General features: G+C 44.2%; 1 protein-coding gene across 3 annotated transcripts in view; it reads right to left on the minus strand.

The window, feature by feature from the left end:
• Window positions 1-1,105: 1,105 nt before the first annotated feature.
• Window positions 1,106-18,862, minus strand: part of LOC142818066 (uncharacterized) — a 499,687-nt gene continuing 481,930 nt past the window's right edge. For all 3 annotated transcript variants that reach the window (XM_075896306.1, XM_075896305.1, XM_075896307.1), the window contains one exon: window positions 1,106-1,301. In XM_075896306.1, coding sequence (XP_075752421.1) covers window positions 1,210-1,301 — 92 coding nt within the window. In that variant the 3' untranslated portion in view covers window positions 1,106-1,209. The remainder of the gene's footprint in view (window positions 1,302-18,862) is intronic.

The raw sequence follows: 18,862 nt of genomic DNA on the forward strand, positions 1-18,862 counted from the left end.
GTTGCCGGGGCACGTTATCAGCAAGTGTGCAGTTCGTCCCGATCCACCGAAAACAGCCGACATCGCCGACTTCCCGCCGCCCACTGACAAGAAGGTGGTGCGCCGATTTCTGGGCCTATGCGCCTATTAGAGGCGCACCTCCTCCTTCCCTCCCAGGGGAAACCTCCTCCCTCCCAACCCAGGGGAAAAGACAAAGTACGCCCAGTTCATCACACGGTGAGGAAGAAGCGTTACAGGGCTTGATAATGTGCAAAATACAGCACAAGGCAATGGCAATGCCTGCCTTGTGCAGATTGACTCAAAGGTGCCATTGCGATGCCGAGCAGGCCATAGTGCGCGGGAATTGAAGACCTGAAGGCCCCACGAAATGTAGCATACGTCCTCAAAATCTCCTCACAGACGTTGGGTTAAGTGTCCCGTGCACCCTGCTGAATAAAGTAACACAGAGGCGACCCCCTTCTCCCAAGCAGTTCTAGATGTAAATAACCTTTCTGAGCCATCAGACGGTCGAGCGTATCTAAAGAGGCTTTGCCGAAGTGAGTGACTGGCCTTGAAAAATTCGTAGTAGGACTATCGTGTTGATGCCTCTTGGGGATGTTGCTCTCGGCTGCTTCGGACTTCGCTATCGATAACTTCGTGACGAAACGAGCGGGTGACATGGCACGTCTATCACCAGTAGAATGACGGTTATACTGTGGCTTTTGTGTGAGGTACATTGAAAAACATGAAGAAGGTAATGCATAGCATGTTATTTTTTAGTTTAGTATAACGAGAGGGCCGGTGAAAAAAATGAAGGAAAAGGAGCAGCAAGATGAAAAGTATAAATATAGCACTGCTTAGAAGAGGTGAGTGGAGAAAGCAGTCGAATTAGTGGTTGCAGACTTCAGAGACAAGTCCATCACCTCAGTTGTTTCCTCAGGCTTCGCATCGCAAGGCCATAGCGGCCCGCGTTGTTTTTGTCTGCTTTCGCTGGTTGAAACGACGACACAACATAAATGTCGCTGTGATACAGCGTGTTTGATTTACAATAAAGCCTGAGCTAAAAGTAAGCATCTGGCTTCGTCCATATCCCCCCCCTCCTTGTGTGTTGTCCACTGCAGCGCTGTTACGCTTTCTGGTTTTATTAGAGCTTGGAAATTAAAGTGTTCAATATCGCAGTCAATGTTTGTAGATTTTCCCGACACTTTGCAATTTAGCTTCTTTCACCGGTTACTTGAGTCGTTGCATTCCGTGACACAGCACGGAAATTGCAACTAGCGTAGCTCCAGGTCGTACCATAGATGAAGATGCCCAGTAGTAGTCTGTAACACACAAATGAAAAAGAGAAAGATTTCATTGGTCGAAAGAGCACACACACACACACACACACACACACACACGCACACAAATATATATATATATATATATATATATATATATATATATATATATATATATATATATATATATATATATATATATATACTGAAAGAAAGCTACATCCTATGCACAGCCAACATATATCACAAAGGAATCAACGAAATTCGATTGTTTATTCAAAGTGCCTTACAGGTATTTTTTGGTACAGGGCTTTCAATAAGGAGGGCATCAATAAATACATTGCAATGTATTATAGGCACAAGGTAAAAACAAAGGAACAAACAAAAAGCAAACAATAAAAACAGCCTGGTGAACAAAGCTTAACAATAGAAAAACGCAACAAAATAAGGTTCTTCATCATTATCATCATCATCAGCCTGACTACGTCCACTGTAGGACAAAGGCCTCTCCCATGTTCCGCCAGTTAACCCGGTCCTGTGCTTGCTGCTGCCAATTTATACCCACGAACTTCTTAATCTCATCTGCCTACCTACCCTTCTGTCTCCCCATAACCCGCTTGCCTTCTCTGGGAATCCAGTTAGTTACCCTTAACGAGCAGCGGTTAACCTGTCTACGCGCTACATGCCCGGCCCATGTCCATTTCTCCTTCTTGATTTCAGCTATGATATCCTGAACCCCCGTTTGTTCCCTAATCCACACTGCTCTCTTCTTGTCTCTTAAGGTTACACCTACCATTTTTCTTTCCATTGCTCGCTGCGTCGTCCTCACTTTAAGCTGAACCCTCTTAGTAAGTCTCCAGGTTTCTGCTCCGTAGCTAAGTACCTGCAATATACAGCTGTTATATACCTTCCTCTTGAGGGATAGTGGCAATCTACCTGTCATAAGGTGAGAGTTCTTGCCAAATGTGCTCCAACCCATTCTTATTTTTCTAGTTACTTCAATCTCATGGTTCGGCTCCACGGTTATTACCTGCCCTAAGTAGACATAGTCTTTTACAACTTGAAGTGCACAATTACCTATCTCGAAGCGCTGCTCATTTCCGAGGTTGTTGTACATTACTTTCGTTTTCTGCAGATTTATTCTAAGACTCACCTTTCTGCTCTCCTTGTCTAACTCCGTAATCATGAGTTGCAATTCGTGCCCTGAGTTACTCAGCAATGGAATGTCATCGGCGAAGCGCATGTTACTAAGGTACTCTCCTTCAACTCTTATCCCTAACTGTTCCCAATCTAGGTTTCTGAAAACCTCGTGTAAGCACACGGTAAATAGCATTGGGGAGATTGTGTCCCATTGCCTTACATCCTTCTTGAGTGGTATTCTGTTGCTTTCTTCATGAAGCACTATGGTAGCAGTTGATGCCCTGTAGATTTCTTCCAGGTTGTTTATATATACTTCATCGACGCCATCATTCCGCAGTGTCTGCATGACGGCTGATATTTCTACTGAATCAAACGCCTTCTTGCAGTCCATGAAGGCTACGTATAGTGGTTGGTTATATTCTGAGCATTTCTCTATTACCTGAATGATAGTATGACTGTGGCCGATTGTTGAGTAGCCTGTTCGAAATGCTGCTTGTTCTTGATATCAAGATGATATCAAGGCGTTTGAAGGTATGACGTGCCAGCAGCAAGCACTGGACAGCGTTTACAGCGTTTACTGACGCAATATGGGACGAGGCGAGGGATCGACAACACTGGCTAGTTGGTGACATTTTTGAAACAGCTTAGCGGATACGTGAATGAAAAAGAAATGAGGACTAACCGCCGCGCTCATTCCAACTCAGTGCTCGTAAAAACGACATGAAATGAACAGCCTACTACACTTTCCCACACATTTCACTCGGGAGAGGTATGTGCCCTAAAGAGGGTGTATACAGGCTTTTGATCGTGATGATGATGTCATCAGTAACTACAATATCGACTATACCGACAACGTAGAAGTAGTGTTAATATAGTTTGCAAGCAACGTCGACTGCACCTAAGTGGCGAGGCAACGTAGTTGCATGCAAATAAAAAACTGACTTCAAAACCTCTAATCGACATTATAAGAATGGATATGGCATTTGTGATATGTTCACATCGAGACGCAGTAAAGAACGTACGTTATAGGCAAGGAAAACTGTCATCACAGGTTCGAGTGGTGAGAACTAGTCATCAACCTGTGAAAAAAGGTCAAGTTACTTACCAATAACCAAAGAATATAAAATTATTCACAACTGACAGGCTGTACGAAGCTTTAAAGAAAATCTTGAGCCTCAATATGGCTTCGCCAAGAAAAGAAATCTTGCGGATAGCAGCACGGAGTTGCCATCTTCTGATACAGATCTCTTTGTTCACTGTGTTGACAGCTTCCAGCACCTGCTGCCTGACGTTGAGAAGCCAGTAAGATGCTTTTCGCCAATAGCCATCGTACACAAAGAACAGCGTTTATATAAGATTCGTTTCTTTCGAACCGATGCCGTAACAATTCGGCACGGTTCTTCGTGTTTCGATAACATTACATAGTGATCCACACTTGTCCACAAGAATCACAACGAGAGAGCGCGATCGTATTTAATCGCGCACTCTCAAGATTGTGGACGCGCTTTTTTCCGTTCCACAACAGCTATGTGCTACCTTTCAGCAACCTCGTCATCACAAGCGGAGAAAGAAAGCGCTTTATGCAAGTGACAAACCCTTGTAACTCCATTTGTTATTGATGGGTTAGAGATTTTTGAGGCATATGATCTATGAGACGATGATTCCTAATATAGTTTCTAATTATCAGGATCTTATTTATTTTATTTCTAATTAGTTAGAAAAACTACTTATACTAAGTTTTGAAAAAGAAGAAAATATCGACAAATATAACGAACAAAGTTGTGAACAGACGGATTCCTGAAGAAGCTAACAAAGCCGGCGGCACATCCTATATGCAATAAATGATCAATCTATCTAAAACCAAGGCCTACCTGAAAACGCGGTGAAGCTTTATAATAGGTTGATTTGGGGCTAAATCGTTGCTTGTTAACCCGTATATATATATATATATATATATATATAGAGAGAGAGAGAGAGAGAGAAAGAGAAGGGGAGAGAGAGAGGTGATTGGGTCAGAGAACGAACCGGGGTAAGTAAATCGTAGTTCACATCGAGATGAAGAAACGAACATGGGCTGAGTACGTGGAACACAGGTAGGACGACCACTTTTCACTAATGGTAACTTACTGGATTACCAGAGAAGACAAACGCATAAAAGGGAGACAGAAAGGTGGGCCCATCAGATTATGAAGTTCGCATGCGTAACGTAGCACTGAAAAGCACAAGACCGGGTTACTTGGCAGACCATTGGAGAGGCCTTCGCCCTGCAGAGGCCGCAGCCAGGCTGATGATGATACTTAGAGCGGCTACGCATGCGTCATTCGCACATGCATACAATCAGGCACGAAACACTATCATTGCTGAAAAGGGTAACTGCCAAGCATTTTTGAGTACTGTAGGCACATTTGGTATATATCTATCCATTTATCTATCTCTCTATCTTTTTATCGATCAATCTATCTGTCTATTTATCTATATTTTCAAATAGGGTTGTTGTACGCCACGAAAGGTTCAGACGTCGCTCAGCTCTCTAAAGAGCCGGTAGGGCTACTGGCGATGATAGGTAGCGGCAACTACAGCTACCTATCATCGTCGTCGTTTTCCGTAACAGCGAAGCGTTCGTCACCCACACTTGTTAAAATTATCCCCTGCAATATGAGGAGCCATCCTGGCGACCTACGGACAAGTAAACACAGTGGGTCCATAGCACTGCTTCCGTCCGGACACGTGAACAATTTCTGGCCATGATGAAGATGGTGAGAAGACCGTTCCAGTGGTTCGATGAGGTAGTTTACCAGTTATGCTTTTTTAGTACACGCTATGGGTCTGGGTACTTGGAGGCCAACATCGTGGAAAGGCCAGGTTTAGAAGAAGGCACACACAACCAGATAAGCGAACCTGAATTGCAAGAAGCAATATCAGTGAGTGCGTCGTGGTGGTGCTTCTGGCACCCTTGGTCTTGTCTTGTGAATAACTGTGTAAGTTCACGACATTCTTCAGCTTAGATAGCTGCTTAGGATAGAGTAATAAGTTGTGAGGCGTCACGTGTCCACAACAGAATGAGTTCCTTGGTGAAAGGTTCGCGACCGTACAGGAAATAAAATGGGAGACCAAAGTAGTGCTTTAAAATCCAGTAATATAGGCAAACGTGATAGGCACTCAGCCCCAATTCAAGCGGTCCGACTATGTTTACATAGACAGCAAGTCATCGAGGGTGTGATAGAAGCGCTTTGTCATTCCATTCGTTTGGGGATGATAGGCGCTTGTGGTGAGGGTGAATGACGCGGCACCCACGCAGTAGTGCTGTGATCAGATTAAAGAGGAATGCGTGGCCACGATCACTTGGCAACTTTCAAAGTGCTCCACAACGTGGGATGAGATTGTGCAAAATGAAAGTGGAAACGTTTTTGGCTGTAGATGTAGGAAGGTTAGAAGTTTCCACGTACCGCATGAAGTGGTTGGCCGCAACGATGATCCAACGATCACCATCTTCGGTGCTCGGAAGGGTCCGCATATGTCGAAGCCCACCCGGTCGAATTGTCCGAAAGGGCATGGCAAAGGTAATATTGTTACGCCAGCAGATGAGAGAAAGTCTTCTTTTTGTAGAATGTTGACTAAGAGTACTGTCGAATAAGATGGTAAATGCCGCGCCAAAAAACAAGGGATGCGGAAGCGATAGTAAGGGCCGTATTCACAAGTCGACCCTGGCCTTACCTCGCATTTTATACAAGCTGCAGTACTCTCTACATGCAATATAAGGTTGAACAAATTGTAACAGGCTAAAAGATAACAATTGGATTGGTTCATGCGTACTGGTCTCTTTTGCTTATCAAATGTAATAAAGGCCTTAAACCGATAAGGAAAACTCGAGGTAAGGTTCAGGCTGGTTGGAGAATACGGGCCTATGTCTTTATGAAAGCTGCGTGGCCCCGCTGCGGTGGTCTAGTGGCTAGGGTACTCGGCCGCTGACCCACAGTTTGCGGGATCGTATCCCGGCTGTAGCAGCTGCATTTTCGATGGAGGCGGAAAAGTTGTAGGCCCGTGTGCTCTGATTTGGGTGCACGCTAAATAACCGCAGGTGGCCAAAATTTGCGGAGCCTTCCACTACAGCGTCATTAGTAATCCTATAGTGGTTTTCGTACGTTAAACCCCACATATCGAATGTCAAAACTTGCGTGGTCACATCGGGGGTCACACTGAAGCATTGAACAAATTTCAAATCGCAGGTGATATGCGATGACGAGGAGCCTCTGACGTCCACTGGTTGTGCCGCTGCGTTGGTATGGCACATCTTCGCGAGTGGTGAATTGCTCGACTTCCTGTAGTGCGACGGCCTTACCAGCTTCTACCGTAAAAGGTTGTCCTGAGTATAGTGACAGTCCAAGGCAGACTCAACTACTGTGGCGATGCGGCGGGTCTGCTGGGCCCGTGGACCTAAAACCCTTTATACCCTCCTGACTACATGGAGGGACGGTTGCAGCCTGAGTTGCCGCCTCCACAGCGTTGTACATCGGAGAATGGTCCTCTCATCCTGACTTGATCAGCGAGAATGTTTTCCACATTCCTGGGCCAGCGGCCATGCTTTAATGCAATGTTATCTTCAGGGCCGGTGAGGAACTAGCATTGCCAGATGAGACACCATATAATTTTGACACCCGAAAGAGTCTCGCTACGCGAGCAGTTTGCGGTCAGTAAACTGAGTCAGTGGTGCCGTATTGCTCCTCCCTGTGAAATGAGATGTGCGTGCTTTTGCACTTTCCTAAAAGTAGGTTGGACTGCCTGTTCAGGGGCGGAGTCGAGGAGGACAATCCTATTGAAGTGACCAGGACTAAATTGTGTCCCCTCGCAAGGAATATTGAGAAGACACGGTGTATAAAACGCGAGCACAGAGACGATCCGGTGTGCTTCGTCTGTTTCATCCTGTTCCACCTTACTATATACATGTATATACTGCACATAAACGCTTTTTTTCACCTATTCAGGTGCCTCGACTCTTCTTCTCCTGAGACTCGGATGGCTTTAGCCAGGACCACGCTACCCAAGGTCGCCACACTCACGGACGTGGTGGCATGTCCCGATACCTCCATCCTAACAATACCGATGTAACGTGCAAGTAGAGGGAGAGGCTGTGCAGCCAGCCAAGATGTCCAGAATGGAAGCAAGCCACGGGTTCTTGCGCTGCTCGGATGCTGAGTCGACGACGGCAGTGGTGTCACAGATAAGACATGTGCAGTAGGCAAGATCAGAAGACAGGGGCGAACGGGAGAGGGCGTCTTTATTCGTATGTCTTCAGTCTAAGCGATACACAACACGGATATTGTCCGATAGGCGTTACGCACATTGGGCGTGGCGACCACATGGTTCCTTTAGTGACGACGTCCAACAAAGGGCATAGCAGTCAGTCAGGACATCAAAAGGGCACCAGGCACGACATTTCTCTATCGCCCAAAGAATGGCGTGGAATTTCTTTTGAGTGAAGGAATGAATACTGTCGGCTCTGCTAAGAGTTCAGTTTGCGCAGAGAACGAAGTACTCTTGAAAGCCGCCTTTCTGTTGGGCAAGAATAGCTCCCATGCCAACACCACTAATTGCTGTGTTGATCTCTGTTGGTGCAGGTGAGTCTAAATGTCAAAAAAATAGGCGGCGACGTGAGAAGGTGGTGAAGTTGCTTGAAAGCATCGTAAAAAATGGCAGTATATCCACGGAGTGAATGATGGAGAGTGGGGCGAAGCATTCGTCCGTCCATGCGTCCGTCTGTGTGACCGTCCATGCGTCTGTTCGTGCGCCCGTCCCTGCGTTCGTTCATGCATCCGCCCCTGCGTCCGTTCATGCGTCCATCCACGCATCTGTCTGTGTGTTCGTTCGTCCATCTATTGAACACTCCAAGTCCCACCATCTCGCATCTTTTTATCATATATTCCCCATATAGAAGACCCACCATTCAGTGGACATTCCAAGGACTAAACGAGAGGTGGCACACGCACACTTTCTTACGGCTTGCGCTTCGGGTCTACTTCCCACCTTCAACCACCTTGAGTTCATTGTATATACTAGTTCACTGTATTCATGGCACTGCGGCCCGATGCTCGCTAAACCTTTCTAAAACCTAGGAGGTTATGCCCAGCGAGTATAACGTAGCAACCTTTTCCTGTCAGATAATACTTAATGTACATGCCAGTGGCTGCTAATGTGGATCGCAGCGTGCGCGTTGACTAAAAGCCGAATGCTCCTGTCTCTCATTCCCCGTTAGCAGCCGTTGGCACGCACATTGACCACCATTTTTTATTGTTAAACAACGCACAGAAGAAATCTCTCACCGGCACCACCTCGGAGGCCAAATGTTATACCTATTTCGAGTATGTGCCACTGGTGGTTACGTACTACGAGGGACGCCATAAGGAGCTTCGCCCCAAAAAGGAATACCATGTCGAAAGGTCAATAGAGCCGGCGAGCAGCTTCATCAAAAAAGCGATGATCGTTGCGAACTCGCGGACTAAGCGCCCGAAATAAGAGCAAAGACCAATGAACCTTCGGAGCTATTTAAAATTAGTTGGTTTGTAAAACTCGAAATGGCTGTAAGTTTGGAAGAATCAGGTAGAATACCGTCTTTGCAAAACGCGTGGCCAAGAATAATAAGCTTTCCAGTGGTAACTTGGCGTTTCTTCAAGTTTAGTTTTAGCCCCTCTACGGAGAGACAAAGGATGACTTGCTCGAGGCTGGTTAAATGGGTTGAAACGTTTGTTGTAAAGACGACTATGTCATCTGCGTAACAGAGAAAAATATCCCACTTATGGCCTTGAAGAATCGCGTCCATCATTCGCTCAAAAGTAGCAAGCGAGTTGCAGAGGGCGAAGGTCATGAGTGTGAATTCGTACAGATTGTCAGACGTGAGGAAAACTATTTGTTCGCGAATAGCCTCCGCCTTGGGTACTTTCGGTACTTTCCCGTATCCAGAGCGCAGGTCCAAGAAAGAGAAGAATTCTGCCCTCTTCAGGCAGTCCAAAGCATCGTCATTCCACGGCAGTGGATCCTTGCACGTGGTTCGGTTGAGACGCCTGTATTCAACACGGAATCTGATGAATCTGCCCTCATGCTTCACCAGCACAACTACAGAAGCCCAGAGACTGCTGGATGGCTCGGCTGTGCTATGTTTGAGCATACCGCCGACCTGTTTGCGGATCACATGGCGTTCAGTTCTTGACACATGGTATGAACGCTGTTGTAATGGTGCCAGTTGACTGGTGTTAATGCGGGGAACAACAGATGACGCTTGACCTAAGGACTGTTGCTCAATGTGAAAGCTGGCTCGAAAATGCTGGGAGAGCTCAATCGTTAATTCCCGCGACCTAGGCGTTAGGTAGAATGTGATGGATTTGTTTAATATGGATATAGCATAATAAGTGTCAGTTGCAGGGCCAATGGCAGAAGTCGGTAGCGAAGGCTTGTATGGAAACAATGGGTGTTCGAAAATGCAATCTAACATATCAAAGCTTCCCAGGCACGTGCCACGTAATAGGATATACTGACAAGTGGAGACGTTGCACGCATAAAGTACCGCAAAACCATTGACAAAGTGGATGATGGCAAACAACAGGAGGTCGATGCCGTGGCGCGCACTAGCTATAGATAACTGAAAAGGTAGCCTCTAGTTAGCCGAAGCAGGTGAAAACACGGGCACTAGAACGACGGACAAGAGCGTGATGCGGATGTAAGCTGAAGAAAAATAATTAATGGGACTGCAGTGGTCAATATCAGTGCACGTAGTCGTCAATGTAAGTTCAGCGCGAGCTCAGTTGACAAGAACAAGGTGGGTGGAAAAAGAATCCCACCCTATTACGGCATTGTGGGATGAGTGGGGAAGAACGACAAATATGACGGCATACCAGATATCTTGAACACGACTTGCACTTGGGACTGATCCGTCGGTGCAATGGAATGTGAGGTTACTGTACGCTGGGCAAGATCGGTAAGCAGCCTTGTGACTTCTCTGAAATCGCGGCACCATTTCTCACTAATTACACAAAGGTGTCTATGTCGACAAGTGCACATCTGGAGACACTTTATATTAACACATCAATTTTGTTGGGCAGAGGAAGAGGGGTTCTTGGAGACATTGACGACAACGAATTTCTATCTATCTATCTATCTATCTATCTATCTATCTATCTATCTATCTATTTATCTATCTATCTATCTATCTATCTATCTATCTATCTACTATCTATCTATCTATCTATCTGTCTATATATCTATCCGTATATCTATCTATTTATTTATCTGTTTATCTATGATGAGCCTTTTCAATTGGGTTAAATAAAAATTCTTATGGGAAGGTTAGATGGTTTGACTAGTCTGTCTCGCTGGTGATGACATGAATAAAGCCAAAATAGCGTCGCATACGTCGTTGAAGCCTGTTCGCTAAACCTGTGACACATACGCTCGGTTAGGCATGTGCTGCAGGATTGTGATTATCCGCCATAAATTACCTAAACATTATATCTACTCATAAACAGCGAGAAGAGACATAGGTAATTCTATTGCATGGTCGTTAAGAAAAGCTGACATCGGCATCGTCAACCAGAAAATAATTTATGTGTCCTAGCAGGAATAAACCCCGGCAATCTGCGTGCAAAACGTATTTTACCCCAGAGCCACGCCACTAACGCCAGGTCATGGAATTTCTTTTCATATAAATGCTAATATTCTTGAAACTTCAAAGGGGTTGCACAGCTGGCCATCCAATTTTAAAAACATTCGATATGTACCCCTTTGATGGAGCCGTCATGTCGAGTTATAGTGAATTATAGTGAGACGCCATTCGTTAAAGTTGGGCTATGTAGTAGTGTCCAGACTACCGCGCTCACCAGCACTAGCCGTTTACATCAGCTTACAGCTCATGGTGTTGTTATTATGAATGTTGCTGTTGGCATCATTACGCAACCCTACTTTACTGGGTATACAAAACATATCGGCTGTTTAACGTATCTCGATGCGTTTATTTGTAAATGCCTTCAGCGCCACCTGTAATAAACCTAATAAAGACATTACAATACATTGGCCTTCCATTGAATCCTTCGCATATCACCGATTTTCACGGTAGGTGGGATCTGCCGAATTTATTTGTAAACACAGGATGTTTGTTTCAAGCAATTCATATTTTTCTAAAAAACTATAATTCGTAAGCACTTGTATTCAAAGCAAATTTCTAGGTCGAGGCAGTAAGATTCTACTACTAGCTATATTACTCAAGAATGGTTATTTGACAAAAATACTTGAATTAACTTTTAAATGTCAATGGTGGGGTGGTTGTTTATATGACAAAGCTGTTCTATGACACATTCATGGCAAGAGTAGTTTTTATAGATTGGAAATATCACGTGGCGTTAGTAAGACTCACCGTCAATATTTCAAACCATGGTGCCAGAGAAACGAATCTAGGGCACTGAGAACGCTGGACCTAACCTAGTGCGTCCAAACTAACGCACTCTGTAAGTCAGTTTAGTTTCGGTTGTAATGAGTCAGGGTACGCCTAGGGGTCTTCTAAGGTTGTTATGCAGCTACCACGACTTGTTTTATCTGCACGAATCATTTATTAGCTGCAACAGCGTAATTTCAATTCCGCAGTCCATGTACTGTTCATTCTTACAGCAGACGTCACATTAAGTCAACAAATTTAAAGTCTCTCTTGTCGACAAAACATGTTGACGCTGTGTAGTCCGCGAGCCCCTGTTGACCGAGGTACAGAGCTATATATTTATTGTGACAACAGTGCCAGAGGCATCACGCTCTGAATCCGTACTGACCATTCAGCGTTTCAGCGTGTGCTCGAAAAGCTGATTTTATTGCTACAAAAAATTGGTGAAAACTGTAGGAACCTTCTGCTTCGCCAGTAAGACTTTAACGAAATAGCATGATTCTGTCCTACACAGTAAAAATTTTTGCACTCTTGTGAGTGTAAAAGGGGTGTTTTCTGAATTTCGACCCTTTTTGAATTAGTATACCACCCTTTTTTAGGCTGGTACACCCTGAGAGAAGGATGTAAGTGGCATGAGGGTGTTATTACGCTGTTCGTAAGGGTGCAGAAGAGCTGAAAACCGTACAGCTATAATTGCAATACAAATTGTTCCGTATAACGACCCAAAGTCGTAATATATTTTGCTTATTTAGGAATACAGCAAGCCTTAGAAAGGCGCAGGCCGGAGGCGAAGGTACAAACAAACAGTAAGAAGTGTGTAGGTATCAAAGACAATATACTGACTACCATATGAATCTACCAACAAAGAAACAAGTACTGAAAATGTGAAACAATAAAAGAGAATAAAATGAAATCAAATTATTCGTGAGAGACGCCGTCTTGAAGGGCTCCAAAAATTTAGACCACCTGAGGTTAATTAAGATGCACTTAAGTCTAACTACAAAGGTCTCGAACAATTTCACCTTCCCTGAGAGTGTGGCCGCCGCGAACTGCCGGGATTCGATCCTGCGACTAGCGGGTGAACAGTTGAGCTTCATAAGATTCAGACCACCGGCGCGGGTGGTGAACATGCAAAATCAAGCTGCATGTATGTCTGCACAACATGCCTGTTTTTCTGCCTTTCCTAAGATAGCAATGTCGTAGGGATGACAAAATGAAGGAAATAATTGAGGCATTGGCACATTTTACAGAATACTCTAAGAATAGCCGAGAAAATGTAAAAGAGAATAAGTTTTTTTGTGCACTGTATGATTCGATGTGCTTTACCGCTCTATATCATCCACATTAAATGTGAATAAATGAGTGGCCTACTGTCAAGATCTACGGACAGCACATATTTATATCTAGAAGCAAATGAGGAAAAAATTTTGAATTTTTCACAAAAAATTGTTCGGTCAAAAGCCGTTCGAGTGCATGTCATTTTCACAAGCTTCTCAAAAACGAGACGTGCGTGGTCAAAAAAGAAAACAATGCACTACCTTCTGCAACCATGCGGAAGCGTGGGAAGTGATTCTCTAGGTCAAGAAATAAAGGTCAGAATGGCACGGTCAGTGCACGCAGCGCCTTTGCCAAGCGAAGGGCAGAAGGGCACGAGAGGAGGGCCAGACACATACACGTCTCATACTCACTCCGCACGCACATACAGCCACACACACAGCCACACACACACACACACACACACACACACATATATATATATATATATATATATATATATATATATATATATATATATATATATATATATATATATATATATATATATATATATATATATATATATATATGCACAAGAATAACTTCGGTGGCCGAAAGGTTATAATTATGAAAGTAGATGCGCTTTCACATAACAACTGTTATTCATAACAAATGTTGTTATGTGAAAGCGCATCTACTTTCATATAAATACACATACTATATATATATATATATATATATATATATATATATATATATATATATATATATATATATATATATATATATATATATATATATATATATATATATGGGTGTGGGTGGGTGTGTGTAACGTAAGAAGATAAGAAGCCGAGGAGGAAGAAGTGACAGTAGTATAAACATGGCGTATGACCCAGGTCACGTCACGCAGTCATCATAGCGTCACACAAGTCGATAGGATGAAGACCTGCCAGTCCCTTCATCAGTCACTCATCATCGACGCAGTTCCTCACAAGACACCCTGACCATACATCGACTACGGTATCATCTCCTAGCAGCACACAGCGATCAGCACCATGACAGAACCATCGGCTGACCTGGACATCCCCAAGTAAACCGGATCAGCAGATGACGGGCCCATACAGGACAGAATGCAGCGGCAGCTCCACGCTGCCGCTGCATTCTGGTCGGATTGGGAAATGGTCACCAACTTTACTGATTACATCTCTGGTGAGGCATTTAAATTTCACCTCACTCCCATCTTTGAAAACGACGAGTCATTGAGAAAGATCAAAAAAGAGATGATCACTCGCTTTATCGACTATGACCAAGACCTACTATTGCCAACCATCTGGAGAAAACAACAGTATATCATCAATTCCCGAAGCAGTCTAAAAGCATTCGAAAGCGCAGCGCGAATCGACAATTGCCACAAAACAAAGTGGTACATGAGTTCACTGACAGTCAACCATGATTATTTCAGGAAAAAACCAACCATCGAGCGCGCCTCCCTTCTGCACAAAAGTCTGCATTTCCAAAGTAATCGCTCCAGCACAAGACACGATACGTTGCTCATTCACTTGACGCCCTTCATTCTTTGTCTTGCATACTTGAACCACCACCTGGTTTTCTATCACGCGGCTCCTCAGGTGCTCTTAAGTGTCGCTATTCGTGTCATAAAGACACTTTGTCCACGGTAGACCAGCTGTCGCACGGGGAAAATACCAAACAACATCATGCCGACCTAATGAGTGAAAATTCGTCTTCACGCATTGGAGCAGCTAACTCCCCATCTCGCACACTTGGCCCAGCTCATTGTTTTTCATCACTTGGCTCTTTCGTCGCTCGCACGCCCTCTATGATCGGGATAGAGCTGTAGAACTCCGAATATAGTCAGCCAAGCTCAGGGCAAACCGTCCACATTCATGCATCAGAACCGCTTATCTGTAAAGTTGCAGCCACTGAGCAACAGCCCTAATAAAAATCTGACCAAACGAACCTGTTTGCAGTGTCGCCGTCGAGTTCCCAGCCACCTGAGAGCCCAACCAACACAGGAGGCTCGGAAGAATTAACTCTCAAGCACTGCCCTGTGCCAGGAACGTTCATTAGGAGTTTCGTTGCAAGAGCCTCAGCACAATTTTCTGTCAATTTTGGCGCATTATCTTCATTGCCTGACATGAACCGCCACACCCTAACAAGTATAAACTATTTGCTGGTCACATCAACCTGCAAAGAAAAGCAGGCTCATGCTTTTAAAGGAAGTTCACCTAGTCAGAAAGTGCAACATAAGCAACGCCAACAAAAGCAACAAGGAGAGGCCCAACAGCAAAAACGCCCACACCAACAAGGACAACGAAGAACTAAAGCCACATCGCAAGCATACATGTGGCTTAAACAATGTCGTGAACAACGACCACCACCACCACCACCACAATGACCACTACAGAAACGACTGATTCCACATTTGAGCCATCTTCGAAGAAAGAAAAGCCTAGGAACTTTTCTGCACCAGCGTTCAAGGTTACGCCTTCGGTGGGAACATCGGTGCCATCGCCATAGAAAACTTCCTAAACGCCACAAAACAACCACTTGTACTCTGTAGGAATACAAGCAGCGCCTAATCAGCCACGATCAAAGGGCACGCAAACTGCATGCATGGCGTTTGTGCTACTCACGATGAAAAATGCGACGCCAATAAAACTGTCGATCCTGCAAGGCGTTCCAACCTCGTTCTTTTCTCGCAAGAACGCCGGCGCGTTTCCATTTGTTTCCACGCTCAAAGCATGCTTATGTTGTCCAGAGCGTAACAACCAGCCTCGCCCACCAGAGCCGTACTTGATAACTCCGGATTGCTGCCCTCTCCTGTTAATTCTGTGCGATCTTACGGAACTTGATTGTGATGTGGAACTACAACCCATTTGGACATTTTTAGGGGCGAAGCTCCTTAGGGCGTGGGCTGCGCGTCCCCTGTAGCCTGTATGTAGCCACCTCTAGTTTAGTTCTTGCAGTGTTCACTAGATGGCGGTACCGTCCCCTGTATGTAGCCACCTCTAGTTTAGTTCTTGCAGTGTTCACTAGATGGCGGTACCGTCTCCTGTATGTAGCCACCTCTCGTTTAGTTCTTGTAGTGTTTACTAGATGGTGGTACTTGTAGCTGATGATGAAAAGATGCAAGATGTTATAAACTAGAAAGCGGTACTTGTAGTTGATGAAAGACACGAGATCTTATAAAATAGGAATGATGTCACATATGACGCGCGTCATTGCTTGAAGGCAATCGTTCGATTTAGTGCGGCGACGTACGCTAGGGGGAGCGATGTAATAAAATCGAGTGGGCAAAATGTACAGAGGATTCATGGTTTACCAGGTTTACCTCCGGAGCTTCGCCCACTCATCATCATTCACTTCGTGGATATGGCGGAATTTTTTTTGCATTCAGAGGTTGCTTGTTCATCATGTATTGCAATATGTAACGCGCGCATTCTTCGGGGGGAGGGGAAATCCTGTAACGTAAGAATGTAGCGATGGTTGGTAGAAGCCGAGTAGGAAGAAGTGACGGTAAAATAAACATGGCGTATGAGCCAGGCCACGTCGCCCAGTCATCATAGCATACCATATATATATATATATAAATATAAATATATATATATATATATATATATATATATATATATATATATATATATATAATATGTGGGACGCAACGTCCCACACCGTAATATTTGTATTTGCTATCTGTTCAGTTTGACATCCTTTCAAGGGGGGTGGGTGATGTATAAGGTAATCAGGAAGGGGCACTGCAACCCCCCTTCTACTTACAGTGCCCCCTCTCTATTTCTCTATGTATCTATATGGCTTTACATTGCCCCCGAAGTGACCAGGAGCTGACCCCGCCCCCTCTCCCATGGTTGGCCCGCCTATTCATAAGCACCTTCAATCATTGCAATAAAATCTCGTGTGTAAATGTGTGCGCGTATAACAGTGTATTTTTATTTCAAAAGATATGAGTGTTTTGGGTGAATATTACCGCTGTTCATTTGTTCAAATTTCCATCGTACCTGCAAACATTTCAAATTTCGCACGCTCAAATTTAACTTTTATATTTTTGTTAGTGGAGAGAAAATTATTTGGCGCTTTGCGTATTTATGTTATGTATATTTGCGTATATTTTTTATATTCAAATGCATAACCACAGTTTTTTAGTGCGCAATTGTGTTTCTGCGGGGCTGTGACCACAATACGTGTTTGGCCGTGCCTGCTCGCTAGTCGAGTGCCTCGTAGCTGAACGGTTCTGCATCGATTTTTTTTCCATTTTTTGAAGTGTGCTTGCGCACTGCGTTCAAGTTTTGTGTTTTCCGCGGCGTATTTAAGCAGAGTTGTGACGGCGCCCGCCTCTGTCAGCAGTGGTGTTGGCAGGGAGCCCTGTTCGCGATGGTCCAATATTTTGGCAAAATAATTGTTGGGCAAAGACGGCGTTTGTTAGGTGTAAGCGTGGATCACGCCTAGGGCACGTATGCCTGGATCTGTTTATACGTTTTTTTGCATGTCTGTTCATATTGTGTGTTATAGCAGTCAACGTGGGAAAGGCAGTTTCATAATTTGCACGTCCTTTTTTTTTAAACTGCCATCAGAAAATACTGCGGGTAGCCGAATTTATGCCGGTGTGTGCATCCGCGCTGGCACGCATCTTTGAAATACCGTGTTACTAGAGTTCGCGTGCAGCATGTTGCCCCGTCTTAGGTACGTCTCGCAAGGCTTGCACCTACGCTTAGGTGTTTATGCAGCCCATTTAGTTAAATCTGAGTTTACGTTAAACACCCGCAACATAGGTTGCCTGATGCGCCCGGAACTCTAAAAGTTTGAACCGTTTGTTAAACTTAAACTGCATTTTAGAACAAAATTTCAGGGCCCATATTGGCCGAATTGTCGAAGCTTAACTGTGCGAGCCCTAATTCAATCAGTAGTTCATGCGGTAGAGCACATTTAATCTATTCAGCTTGTTTTCAGTACGCTTAAATTCATTATTTTGTTGTGGTTTAATAAATATTGTATGCGCCTCGCCCAAACTTGGTGTTCAAACTTTGCTAAGCACTTTTACCTGTACGAACAATAAGAACAGTTTAGACCACCACTTCCAATGACATTTATATTAGATGACAAGCCTATACGTGTCTGGTCAGAAACACACATGAAAACATTGACAAACCAAACACTGGCCACGAATAAAAGCACAATATTTGTCACTTGTGAATAAGGCTCCCGTGTGGAGGCCGAAACGTCATGCTTTTATTGGATTTTATTCAAGGTTAGCGTGTTGTTTTGTCTTCACATCAGATGACAAGCTTAAGTAACATCTCTAGGCATGCACTACAGTTGTAAAAGGGATCTGTGGTGTTTACAGAAACGAATATATTATATATCGCTGAAAACTTGCAATAATGTTAAACATCGTAGTATGCCTACATAAGGCACGCACGCGTTACTGTGAAAATAGAAAATTTGACAATATGTTCATTTGGCAATCATCAATATAGACTGAATGTTTCCAAGCTGTTGGCATTGAAACAATCGCAGAGCTTCAAAAACCAGTCTCACCAAATGTTCATTGTGTATTGCTAAATCGTGGCCAAAGCCTTGCAGGATGCTTGTTACTAGAGATTGTTGCAGAAGCTTGCATGTTTTATTGTCATGGTATGTAGATCAAAAAGGGTGCTTCGTCTGTCTCAGAATTTCCACATTTTTTCCATTATTTATTAAACAGCCTGAAATGACGGGTATGTGAGGAATGAGTGAGGGGCACTGCCTTTTT

Source organism: Rhipicephalus microplus, chromosome 5 (assembly GCF_043290135.1).
Source record: "Rhipicephalus microplus isolate Deutch F79 chromosome 5, USDA_Rmic, whole genome shotgun sequence".
NCBI classification, from domain to species: Eukaryota; Metazoa; Arthropoda; class Arachnida; order Ixodida; family Ixodidae; genus Rhipicephalus; species Rhipicephalus microplus.